This window comes from Cajanus cajan, chromosome 1 (genome assembly GCF_000230855.2).
Source record: "Cajanus cajan strain Asha chromosome 1, NIPB_CcT2T_4, whole genome shotgun sequence".
In the NCBI taxonomy this organism is placed as follows: domain Eukaryota; kingdom Viridiplantae; phylum Streptophyta; class Magnoliopsida; order Fabales; family Fabaceae; genus Cajanus; species Cajanus cajan.
In genome coordinates, this window is record NC_138517.1 from 89,620,733 (window position 1) to 89,634,895 (window position 14,163).

General features: G+C 29.1%; 1 protein-coding gene across 1 annotated transcript; it reads left to right on the forward strand.

The window, feature by feature from the left end:
- Positions 1-891: 891 nt before the first annotated feature.
- Positions 892-2,055, forward strand: LOC114916211 (uncharacterized). Its single transcript, XM_083067403.1, has 2 exons — positions 892-1,375; positions 1,409-2,055. Exons 1-2 carry the CDS (start codon positions 997-999, stop codon positions 1,720-1,722), a joined length of 693 nt encoding a protein of 230 aa, XP_082923529.1. The 5' UTR covers positions 892-996; the 3' UTR covers positions 1,723-2,055.
- The last annotated feature ends 12,108 nt before the right edge of the window (positions 2,056-14,163 follow it).

The window sequence follows — 14,163 nt, forward strand, 5'->3', positions numbered from 1 at the left end:
TTTAACAAATGACAAAAAAAGTTAATTATACACTTTTTCCGATCATTATGTCGCTAAATATTTTAGCGACACTATATACAATAGCTAATGTGTGAAATGCTAGTAAAAGATTTTGTAGCAATTTTTATTGTCACTAAAAGTCTATTTTATTGGAATGAAACTTAGTTCCAATCAATCCAAAATTTCCTTATTTTGCTGCTAAATCTAACAATTCCTTCATATTCAACAATTTTTCATTTCTGAAGAAACTAACAAGAAAATGATGACGAATGAAACAGGAAAAACAATGCACGGAAACAAAAACTGAAAATTCAGTAACACTACAATCTCAGGTGCAATTCAAAACTTTGTGATAATGTATCACGAAGTGGAGACGCACATTCACATAAACTGAATCCACAGCTACAATTACAGTAAACCATTTGAATGCACACTAAACAATTGAACATATCAAATCACATATCAACCATGCCACTTAATACAAATCAAGTCTCAAAACTCCCCAACAAAAAATAATACAAACAAAACTCTAAAAACTGCCCTATTTCAAATTTACCCTAGGCATGCTGATAAATTAATAATGGTGCAACTTGTATAATAACACTTTGCCTAAAGCGTTTCCCACAGCCATGAAAATTACGAAAATAATCTCATTTATATGGTGGTAAAATGGACTTTGGGTGATTGATGATCAAAGCCTCATATGGTAGTAATACTTGTTTGAATATTAATTGGGGGCTTTAATTTAATATTAGGCAACAACCTTATTAGTCCAATATAATAAAATGATTTATTCATGAAGGCGAACAAACGAAAAAGATTGGTATCTACTTTGAGCTCCCAACAAAGTTGAACTGAAACCATACAAGTTTGCTGAGTGTCTCATCACCTACCTCTCTAGACCTATATGGCTATTTAAGATCATGCACTATCCTTGAGCTTCTTACACAATCTCAAAGCAAAACATTGCAATTCCACTTGTTAATCCATTCAGATATGGCCTCAAGCAAATCATTCTTTACAGTTTTCCTTCTTGCTCTGACCTTCTCGAGCATAATCAACATGAGCCTAGCAACTCGCCTTCCCAGACCAAATTTTCCAAACATTCCCAGTGTGCCTAAATTAGCTTTGCCACCTTTGCCAATACAGCCTTATAAACCAACATTGCCACCTTTATCTGTCCCACCTCTTCCCACTCTTCCGCCAACTCCACAGATCACTCTTCCACCTTTATCAGTCCCACCTCTTCCCACTCTTCCACCAACTCCACAGATCACTCTTCCACCTTTATCTGTCCCACCTCTTCCCACTCTTCCGCCAACTCCACAGATCACTCTTCCACCTTTATCTGTTCCACCTCTTCCCACTCTTCCACCTTTATCTGTTCCACCACTTCCCACTCTTCCACCAACTCCACAGATCACTCTTCCACCTTTATCTGTCCCACCTCTTCCTACCATTTCACCTCTTCCACCTTTATCTGTGCCACCTCTTCCTACCATTTCACCTCTTCCACCTTTATCTGTGCCACCTCTTCCTACCATTTCACCTCTTCCACCTTTATCTGTGCCACCTCTTCCTACCATTTCACCTCTTCCACCTTTATCTGTGCCACCTCTTCCTACCATTTCACCTCTTCCACCTTTATCTGTGCCACCTCTTCCTACCATTTCACCTCTTCCACGTATTACTTTTCCACCAACGCCACGCACCACTCCCTGAATGATTTTCTACTCTTCCTGATTCCTGAATCAATAATGTTGAATAAGCACTTATCATTGGAGTTTGGTTCTAGCTTCCAGTGATCATTAGCAGCATTTCGTGTTATTAGCCATGTAATGATGGTATATTATACATTTGTTGTGGAGTTTTTATTTTAATCTTTCATATATTTTTGTTTGTTCTTCCATCTATTGTATGCATTGGAATTGGATTATTGTTTTTCTCCCCTTTTGTTACTTCATGTACTTGGATATCTGTTGTTACAAATACACGCCATAATAAATCATTATGTTACGTTGTTACCTTGAATAAATATATAAGTTGATTTCTTAATTAAGTTGTTAAATTCCACTAGTTGAGTTATTTGTAATTGAAGAGTAACATGTTGAAATAAAAATCAAAGTCTCTTATCATTATTAAAATAAGAGAAAAAATAAAAATTTATAAATATATATATTTCATTAAAAAAAAGTTTTTCAGGTGATAAACAAAAGTAAAGTTATAAAAATTTAAATTTAAAGTAAACAATATCTTGATAATATAGAGTTGTGTGGTCAAATACTTCAAAAAATACTCAATAAATAACAATATATATAATATTCTCTCCTCTTCATTATATCTCTCAAAAAAATATAGACAAATCCAATAATGCTCTCTTCTCTTGATAATTATATCTCCCAAAAAAAAAATAGACAAATCCAATAATCCTTATTGAACATAACTTGATAAAATATAATTACAAGATTGAATTGATATGAGATACTAAGAGTACTTTTTGTATAAATTCCTTAACCAAAATATTTAATGGTATTCATGTTACATTCTATTTAAAGTCTTAATGCATGTCATTGCATTTGGGTGACATAAATAATAAATAAACTTAATTATATTTTGGTCTCCACAATGATTTATGCAAAATTAGATTTTTTTTTATCATTTTATATAAATTTAATCTCTCAATTTTTTAATTAATAGAATTAAGTCTTTCCATAAACTTCTTTTTATATAAGCCTCTTCATTTTTTTTACCCAAACAAATTAGAAATTTAGGACATTTTTGAGATTCAAAATGATTTAAAAGATTGAGAAGTTAAAATTTTGATCAAATATAAAAGAAGGAGGTTAAGATTTTGAAGTAGAAAATTCCATATTTTATGAAATATAATATTTTAATCGGTGAATTTGAGAGAGAAAATAGTAGTTTAAACTGATTTAATTGATTCGATGAAGTCTTGAGACTGAAAATAAGAAATTGAGAATTTTTTATAAAAGGAATTAAAAGAATTATCAACAAAAGTTTTGCCAACTTTAAATAAGTTTAAACTTTTAGCATAATACATAATTTTATACAAAAAGTCAGGTAAACATATGCAATTATTCTTGTGTTTTATATTCTTTCATACATATTCATTAGTCAATTTGTCTTCTAGAAATCTTTTAAAAAAAAAATATTGGTGGTTAACTCTATATAGAATCATCTTGTTCTAACATAAGTTTTTAATTAAAAAAAAACATATACATTGAACAAGTACGTGTCTAGTAGGTAACCGTGACACATAATGGCTAAGTTGCCAATGGAAAATCTAGATGTTGGCTGGAAGGCACGTTTTTCATGTCCAACTCTAAGGGGGACGTGCTACAAAACCAACGATAAGCACTTCTCACAGTGTACTCCAGGCATGTTTGGGCTTCTATCGTTGTATCTATGCAAGGGGTCATAAATCATATTCATAATCATAATAGCTTGCCTTCTATATATTCTCTGTAATCATCGAGATCCCAGATTCATTTTGTCTTCAATCTCTAATGCCAAAATGCGAGTGGCTTATGACTTATGAGCAAATCCAACAGGATGTCACCCATAGATCAACTATACATAATATTGAAGAAAAAAAATATAAGTCTCACATCAATTAAATATAACATAAACAAAAAGTCTGACGACTCTTATTTTATAAATCTCCAGATTATTTTATTAAGACATTATAGTCTGATTCGTCATTTTCATTCATAAAAATATATATTTCACCCCAATGCCGCACCAGAAAGGCTTCTTCGGAAGCAACTGCATTAATCATGGTTCCAATCAATCCAAAATTCCTTTATTTTGCTGCTTGCATATTCAACAAATTTTCATTTCTGAAGAAATTGACAAGAAAATGATGGCAAAAAAAAACACGAAAAACAATGCATGGAAATAAAAGCTGAAAACTCAGTAGCAATTTACGATCAAAGTCTCAAATGGTAGTAATATTTGTTTGCATAAAATGCATCTTTGAAAGGTTATTGGCAGTAAAGGGTGAACCAACTCAACTCATGGTACATTTCTCTCTTATACTATAAAATATGAGTTGGTCATCAACGTTTCAATATTAATTGTGGGATTTAATTTAGTATTAGGTAAAAACCTTATTAGTCCAATATAAGAAAATGAATTATTCATGAAGGAGAGCAAACGAAAAAGATTGGTATCTACTTTGTGCTCCCAACAAAGTTGAACTGAAACCATACAAGTTTGCTGAGTGTCTCATCACCTACCTCTCTAGTCCTATATGGCTATTTAAGATCATGCACTATCCTTGAGCTTCTCACACAATCTCAAAGCAAAACATTGCAAATTCTCTTGTTAATCCATTCAGATATGGCCTCAAGCAAATCATTCTTTACAGTTTTCCTTCTTTCTTACCTTCTCGAGCATGATAAACATGAGTCTAGCAACTCGCCTTCCCAAACCAAATTTTCCAAACATTCCCCACTGTGCCTAAACCAACATTGCCACCTTTGCCAACACAGCCTTACAAACCAACATTGCCACCTTTATCTATCCCACCTCTTCCTACCATTCCACCTCTTCCACAGATCACTCTTGCACCACCTCCACCCACCACTACCTGAATGATTTTTTTTTTTTTTTTACTTCCTGAATTAATAGTGTTTAATAAGTAGTGACGGATCCAGAAAATTTGTTAAGTGGGGTAATAAAATAATTTATAATATTTTATTATTAAAAATATAATAATTTTTTTATAAAAAGTATATTTTTGTGATAAAAAATTTAATATACTTATTTTTTATAAATTAAAATATTCTCATCAATAGAGTGACAAATTCTTATTTTTCATTTTTGTTTGATATTATATTTAAGTGTGATGTTGTAATTTTTAATGACTTGTTTAATTTTAGAGAAAAAATGGTATAAGTTATTAAGATAAAGATAATATAGTTATTATTTATTTTCTCTTGTATCTCTTCTAAATTTCTATGTTCAATCAAAACAATAATATTTTACGAGAACAATGCCTATTTTTTTATAAGAGTAATTTTTTTTAGTAAATGTGTTTAAGTATAAATAAATAAAAACTTTGTGTGGCAATTACTATCATTTATCTTAATTTATATCCTCTCTTATCAATACATAATGTACATATACAAGATTAAAAGGGTTAAAAATTAAAATAAAAATTAAAAAATAACATATTTGTAAACTAAATTATGACATCTTTTAATAAATAAAAAAGTAATAAATTTTTCAGTCAAAAACTAAAATATATTATAATAATAAAAAAATAAGACAATTTTGTCATAAAATAAAAGAAATTACACAATAGAATAAAATATAAGTGAAATATTAATATATTTTAACATATTAGATATAATAAATAATAATCATTAAAAAAATATTACATATAGCCACTTTCAAAAAATATTATTATAGTCTATATTTACATATAATATATATATATATAAATAGTTTTTAGTGACAAGTATCATGTTTCTATAAAATGTATGTCATTACTTAATAATTTTTTTTAATAAATTAAAATATAATCTATATATGTAATTATAAAAAAATAAATAATATATATATAAATAAATAAAAAAGTAAAATTTTAGTGAGCAAGTGCCCCACTCTCATAAGCATGCATCCGTCCGTCCTGTCAATAAGCACCTAACGTTGGAGTTTGATTCTAGCTTCCAGTGATCATTAGCTGCATTTTGTGTTGTTAGACATGTGATGATGTTATATTATACATTTGTGTTGTGGAGTATTTATTTTAACCTTTCATTTTCGTTTTTTCTTCCATCTTTTGTATGCACTGGATAATTGTTCTTCTTCTCTCTTGTTACGTCATGTTCTTGGGCATATGTTGTTACAAGATGCAGGTTATAATAAATCATTATGTTTACTTTGAATAAATATATATGTTGCTTTCCTAATTAAGTCGTTAAACTCCACTAATTGAGTTATTTGTAATTATAAATCAAATTCTTGAATTAAAGAATAAATACGAGTTTATAAAATATACATATACTACATTTAAAGAAAAAAAAATTACCATCCCTACCGATTACATTCGAGTTCAAAAAAAGAAAAAGACAAAAAGAGAAGTGTGTATGAAACAAAAAGAAGTACATAGATCATAAGGAACTTATGTCCCTTTTGGTCATGATGTAAGCACCCTGATAGTTGAATTGGAGCACATTGAATTTGTCGAAGATGACGTGTTGAGTGCTTCTATTATATATCTACATGGAGGTTTGAGGGGAGACTTTATAATGGCAACGGAACGGGGCGGAGAGGGGGGAATAGTCGCTGGGATAAAATTTGGATCCTTATTCCTGCCCCCGGTAGAGTTCAGGTTTTCTCGCCCCGCTCTCGCTCTCGTTCCTATTTTTTTTTTCTTCTTTTTTTTCTTTTCTTTTTTTTTTAAATAAATGTGAACAATTTTTTTAAAAAAATAAAAGTAAAATAATATAAATTTTTACATATAAATATTTCGAATTTTAGTTTATATATATATAAAAATAATTTTTTAATTATATTATTAAACAGGACAGAGGCGGGGGCGAGTATGGGAGTGGGAGCGGGGTAGGTATTAACATTCCCGTCCCTGTCCTCGCTCCCGATTTTATCAATCAAGAAAAACCTAAACCCGATAAACATGGGTTTTCCCTGTCTAAATCAAGGCGGGTTCGGGCGAGTATCCACGAGGACGGGTTAGATTGTCATGCCTACCCCAGATATGTGTATATGGCTGCATGGGATGGGATAGAGTCCCTAGCACCTTGGTAGCTAGGCCCATGCTCCCAAACATGCGGTTTGCGTGATTATGTTGTATTGAGTTTTAGTAGTTAATTTATTTTACTGTAAATGAGAATATAACCATTATATTTTTTCTTTAAAATTTGTCCTTTATAACATATTCTATAATATATTTATACTTATCTCATTTTAATCCATCCCATTATAATCATATTATTTTGGTTAAAATTCTTATTTGGTTCTTTATAATATTTTTTTGTTTCAATTTAGTACCACTTTAATTTTTTATTTCAATTTGGTCTCTAATAATTTAAATTATTGCAATTTGGGACTTCCGTCTAAATGATTTAAACAGAGTTAACTAGTAGTCACGATGCCACGTAGATGCCATGTAGGTGGATCCCAAAATACTTGAATACACCTGGAACTAGAACGATCCGTTTCAAGTACAAAATTTACACACCAATAGTGTAACCAGAACGGGCCGTTCTGGTTTCAGAACGGGCCGTTTTGGTTCCAGAATTTCTTGCCCAAAAACACCCAAGGTATAAAGCATTTCAAACACTAGATTTGGTAATATTGTCAATGGGGATTGATAACTTCAATTGCTAAACATTTGGGCTATACAGTGTATCATTAAGGACAATGCAGTGTATCATTAAGGATAATGGTAGCAGGTTTTATTTCATTGTTAGTCAAACTAGAGTGAACCACTTACTACCAAATTGACGCTATACAGTCAAGGATGAAACGAAACGGTGTTTCCCCTTGAAGTCATTGACGATGTACCCCAACAATAACAACTTGTTCTTGAGGAGGTACAACCTGAATTTTTGTGGTTTAGGGTTTCTCTTCAGCGTTACTCAGATGATTTCCTTTCTCAGTAATTTCTTTGAATTTTTTTAGTATATGTTATGTTCTGAATTTTTATTTTCAGTTTCTGAACCATGTTTCTGTCTTTGAATTTATGATATATTATCAATTTTTATTATCAATTTTTGAATCATATTACGGCATTTTAGTCAAGATTTTGAACTGGATAAGTTCAAATCAAAGAAGGATTTTGGAAGGTCTTATCTTTCTTTGATTCTTTTTTTTTTTAGTTTTATTCATAAATGAATATTAATTTATTGTATTTTTTATTTATTATATTTTTATTAATATAGATATAATAAAAAAAATATAATAAAAGCATGAAGTTGGCGTTTTGGAACGGACTGTTCTAAATTCAGAACGCCCCGTTCTAACAGCAGAACGGCCTGTTCTGGTTTCAGAACGGCTCGTTCTGCTGCACTCATATTGTGTTAAATTTGCATTTGGAACGGCCCGTTCCAATTGCAAAATTAACACATAACATGTGCATGTAGAACGGGTCGTTCTGGTTTCAGAATGGGTCGTTCTGGTTCCAGGTGTATTCATGGAATTTGGCATCCACGTATGCATCTACGTGGCATCCACCTAGCATCCATCTGGCCAATAGTTAACTCCGTTTAAATCATTTGGATGAAAGTCCTAAATTGTAATAATTTAAATTATTGGGGACCAAATTGAGACAAAAAATTAAAGTGGAACTAAATTGAAACAAAAAAATATTATCAAGGACCAAATAAGGGTTTTAACCTATTATTTTTTATTGCTTACTATTCCTGAGTGCAGGTTCGGTGATTCATTGTGGGACAAATAGAGAAAAAATGAATGAAGAGAATTGGTGACTTAAGCAAATTTAAAAGAAAGGAAATAAAAATAAAACAATAAAAAATTAGTTGAAGCCTTGGATCCAAAGCTTAAGCAAATTTACAAAAATGAAAATGAAGTCTTTGTCTCAAATTCGCTGAAGCCTTGTACCAAAATTCGAGTGAATTTGAGGCAAAATCTCAATTGCTTTTCGTCAAATTTTAGTTCAAGCAATTTCGTTGAGGCTTGAGCGAATTTAATTTCTTCACCCTAAAGGACTCTTTTTGCCTCAAGCAAATTCATTAAGGCTTTAACAAATCTATGATGGTATGTTCTATTTTTGAAAATAATAATTATATATTTAAATGTTTAAAATTCATAGATTTTTTAGATTTTTTTTTATCATTCTTGTCACTTTTTCTCTATCAGTAAATTTCATTCAAGTTGAAGACTCTAGAGACAATTCTGACAAGTCGAGGACAAAATGATGACATTTCTCGTAGATTTTTCATCTTTTTTTTCTCTTTTGAGAGTTTGTTCTCGTTAAAATGAGGGACTAATCTTCTTTTGAAATTTAAAATAACATATTATATTTATGTAATTCTTGTTCTTTATATATGTTACGATCTCTTTACTATGTTGTGGTTTTATTTATATTTTTAAAGCATTTATGTTTTGATCATTTATAAATTAATTTTAGATTTAAAATTTGATAAAAAAAAATGTTTTTTTTTAAATCTAGATTTGAAATGCAAGTTTTAAAAAAATCTTTCTTAATGTAAGTTTCTCTTTTGAATATGCAAGAAATTAGTATTTAATAAAGAAATCCTAGAATCTCATTATCAAGAAATTAGTATTACGTGAATTTAATCTAATTAAAATAATAGAGTAATTAACATATATATAATTTCAAGTTCACTAAATATAAAAAGTAAATTCAATATCAAACATATGTGATATATAAATTACTCTAATACTTATTTGCATGTTTGTCACTTTATGTTTTTATCAATTTTAAACTTTGTTTAATAAATCAAACAATAAACACCTATAAATATATCGTAGATATATATTTCTTACTTTTCTAAATTAATAATCAATTAATCAACTTAGTCTTTAAGGACACAAAGTCAAGTGGTATACTCCATACATGTTTGGGCTTCTTTTGTTGTGTCTATGTAAGGGGTCATATTCATAATAGGTTGCCTTGTATTCTCTGTGATCAAGGTAGAAATTTTCATTGAGATAATTCCAGTTCCCATTTTGTCTTAAATCTCTAATGCCAAGATGGCAGATGCGAGTCGCTTATGTGGACAAGTAAGATGAACCATTGCTTCTAGGCAAAGAAGTGAGTGGTTTCAGGAAACAAAATTAAGAAAAATTTCTGATGAGAGGCTACAATATAATGAGCAAAGATGTCACCAATAGATCGACTGTCCATAATATTAGGAAATAATTTAAATTCCACGTGCCTAAAGATAAAACAAATAATTTATATGTGAGAGACAGTCTTAACCTTACAAGTAAATTTTATAAAATTAAATTAAGTTCCAAATCAATTTCTTAAGATATTTCATTCCTAATAGATATTTCACCCAAATACCGCACCACAAAAAAGCTTCTTCAGTAACAACGGGTTTAACCATGGTTCTAATTAATCTAAAATTCCTTTATTTTGCAACTGCTTTTCTTGAGATTTTCCATATTCAACAAATTTTTATTTCTGGAGAGTTTGACAAGGAAATGATGACAAAAGAAACAGGAAAAATGATGCATGGAAATAAAAGCTGAAAATTCAGTAACACAGTAATCTCGGGTGCATGCAAATCAAAATCATGTATCACAAAATCAAGACGCACATTCAGATAAACTGGCCCCCAGCTATAATTACAGTAAACGATTTGAATGCACAATTAAACATATCAAATCACATATCAACCATGCCACTTAAAATACAAATCAAGTCTCAACTTTCCAACAAAACCAAATACAAACAAGACTCTAAAAACTGCCAGCAACTTATACAATAAAATTACGCCAGAAGCGTTTCCACAACCATGAAAATTACAAAAATAATCTCATGACGATCAAAGCCTTAAGAGATAGTGATATTTGTTTGCATAAAATGTGACTGTGAAAGGTAATTGGCCATAAAGGATACATTTCTCTTTGTTACATCTAAAATATGAGCTAGTCATCCAACGTTTTAATATTTATTGGGGGATTTAATTTAATATTAGGCAAAAACCTTATTAGTCCAATATAATAAAATGAATTATTCATGAAGGCAAACAAACGAAAAAGATTGGTATCTACTTTGTGCTCCCCAACAAAGTTGAACTGAAACCATACAAGTTTGCTGAGTGTCTCATCACCTACCTCTCTAGTCCTATATGGCTATTTAAGATCATGCACTATCCTTGAGCTTCTCACACAATCTCAAAGCAAAACATTGCAAATTCTCTTGTTAATCCATTCAGATATGGCCTCAAGCAAATCATTCTTCACAGTTTTCCTTCTTGCTCTGACCTTCTCGAGCATGACAAACATGAGCCTAGCAACTCGCCTTCCCAGACCAAATTTTTCAAACATTCCCACTGTGCCTAAACCAGCTTTGCCACCTTTGCCAATACAGCCTTATAAACCAACATTGCCACCTTTATCTGTCCCACCTCTTCCCACTCTTCCGCCAATTCCACATATCACTCTTCCACCTTTATCAGTCCCACCTCTTCCCACTCTTCCACCAACTCCACAGATCACTCTTCCACCCTTATCTGTCCCACCTCTTCCCACTCTTCCACCAACTCCACAGATCACTCTTCCACCTTTATCTGTGCCACCTCTTCCTACCATTTCACCTCTTCCACAGATTACTCTCCCACCAACGCCACCCACCACTCCCTGAATGATTTTCTACTCTTCCTGTATCAATAATGTTGAATAAGCACTTAGCATTGGAGTTTGGTTCCAGCTTCCAGTGATCATTAGCTGTATTTCGTGTTATTAGACATGTGATGGTGTTATATTATTCACTTGTTGTGTAGTATTTATTTCAACCTTTCATTTTCGTTTGTTCTTCCATCTATTGTATTTGTATGCGTTGAATTTTTTTTTCTTCCCCGTTGTTACTTCATGTTCTTGGACACCTGTTGTTACAAGATACGCGCCAATGGCGCCATAATAAATTGAATAAATAATATATGTTTTTCTAAGTTGTTTTTAAACTCCACCAATTATTGAGTATTTGTAATTGAAGAGCTAGCAAACAAAATATACAAGGTTGAATTGATATGAGATAATGAGACACTTATAATACTTTTGGATAAGTTCTTTAACTAAAGTATTTAATGGTATTTACGCTAACTACTATATTTAAAGTCTTTTTTTTTAATTCTTCTTCTAATAGACTTTTACGTCAAACTTTTAAATGAAATTTAGTACCTTCATAGTTCTTAATTTTCAGTTAGAAATATCCTGATTTAATAATAATAAAAAAAATATAAAAAAAACTCTTCTGCTTCACATAATTATCTTATGTAAAGTGTGGTGTTTGTGGATTGTGTTAATGTTTTCCAAAAATTTAATTTAATTTAATTTAATGAAATTATTTGTCACCACAATAATATTTAAAACCTTTAGTCACCAATGAGACAAGCACACGATATTCAAATAAGTACTTTATGTCATTACATTTGTACAATTTATGTAAAATTTATATTTTTTATCATTTTATATAAATTTAATATCTCAATTTTTAAATTAATAGAATTAAAATTTCCATAAATTTTCTTTTTATATAAACCTCTTGAGTCTTTTTTTAACCAAAAAAAAATAGAAATTTAGGACAAATTTGATACACAAAATGATTTAAAAGATTGAGAAGTTAAAAATTTGATCAAATATAGAAGATGGAGGTTAAAATTTTGAAGGAGAAAATTCGAAATTTTAAACTTCGGATGGAATATAATATTTTGATCGGTGAATTTGAGAGGAAAAAAAATAAAGTAGTTTAAACTGATTTAATTGATTCAATAAAGTCTTGAGATTGAGAAGTTGAGAGTTTTTTTTATAAAAGGAATTAATGGAGGAACGATAATGGACTAAATTATAATAATTAAAATTTTAAGGATTAAATTTGTGCAAGAAAAATTGTTAAGAAATTCAAATATTCACATACATCAATGCTAAGTGAGGGACTTAAAAAAATGGTTAAAACTTCCAAATATTAGGCCAAGTAGGAAATTAGGCATGTAGAGGAAGGCTTCTCTTATCTATACTAATATTCTAAATTAATAATAAAGAAAATACAACTATTTTGTGCTCATATTTTCAATATATTTTTTTCTTAGCTTATTTTATTAGGGAGCATGAATACACAAGTTAAATATTTTTTAACGTAGTTTATTTTATATTTAAGATTAATATTTAAATCTTAAACGATTTTTTTTTTAGAGACACGAGTATAATCACTTGTGTTAATTAATAGTGATATATTTTTAAGTATGTATTTAGAATAATTATTATAAATTTAATAATTTCAATAATATAAATGTCCATAATTAGTTAAAGTATAAAAATATTTTATATTATTAATATATTAATTCTAAATTCTTATATATTAAATGTGAATGATTATTTCACATAAGAATAATTTTAAGAACTTTTCTTTAATGAGAGTGTTTCTAAAAATTCCTATAACTTTTTATTTATTATATTTATTTATAAATTAAATCTTAAGATTTTTATAATATATCAACTCTTATATATTAAACATGAACATTTATCTTGCATGACAATGTTTTTAGGGGTTTTTCTTCAACGAGAGGGTTTGTATAAAAATTTTTAATTTTTTATCTAATTTAATTTTTATTTATCATAATTATATTATGAATTAAATATTAATATTTTAAAATAATTATCAAAAACTAATAATAAATTTTTTGTTATAATACAAATTATTTATTAAAAATCTAAAATATAATGTATATGTTTAAAAATATTTGTGTATACTAATTTTAAATAATATATATATATATATATATATATATACTTAAATATAGTGTTTTAAGATTTTACCTTAGACTAATTTGATTCAACTAAGAGATAAGTAAAGTCTAACTAAGGATTGTTTTTACCAAAGATCAAACTTGCACTATCTAAATAATTCGACATTGAGGTTCAGCATATTAATCACTTGTGTCCAACTCTTTAATTATTATAGACTATTTTAATTGAATGGTTGAGATTTTTTTTAATTCTTTTTACATTCACCGTTCCCAATTTATCCTTTTTTTTCTTTCTTCTCCTTCATTGGTTTACATATTTGCAACATTTTAATTTTTTTAGCTTTTCTGTTAATTTTTTTAGCATTGTCTTTTTTATATTAACGTGTCACATATATTAATTTAACTTTGGTATCCAAAATTATTTTGTTAAAGTTACCTAAATTAAGTTTTTCTAAGCTTTATATCATATTTTTTTACCTCTACCTATAATATCTATTGTTAAAACACCTTTTTTTTTATATTCATAAAATTAAATCTCTATTAAAACAAAAGAGATAATGTTATAAAAAAAATTAACGATAAAAAGAAAAATAATTAAAAATGTTAAATAAATATATATACTAAAAAGATATATATCTATCTATTTATATATAAAAGTTGAATTACACTCTATTATGTTAGCATATTATTATAAAACTAATTTTACATTGTCATG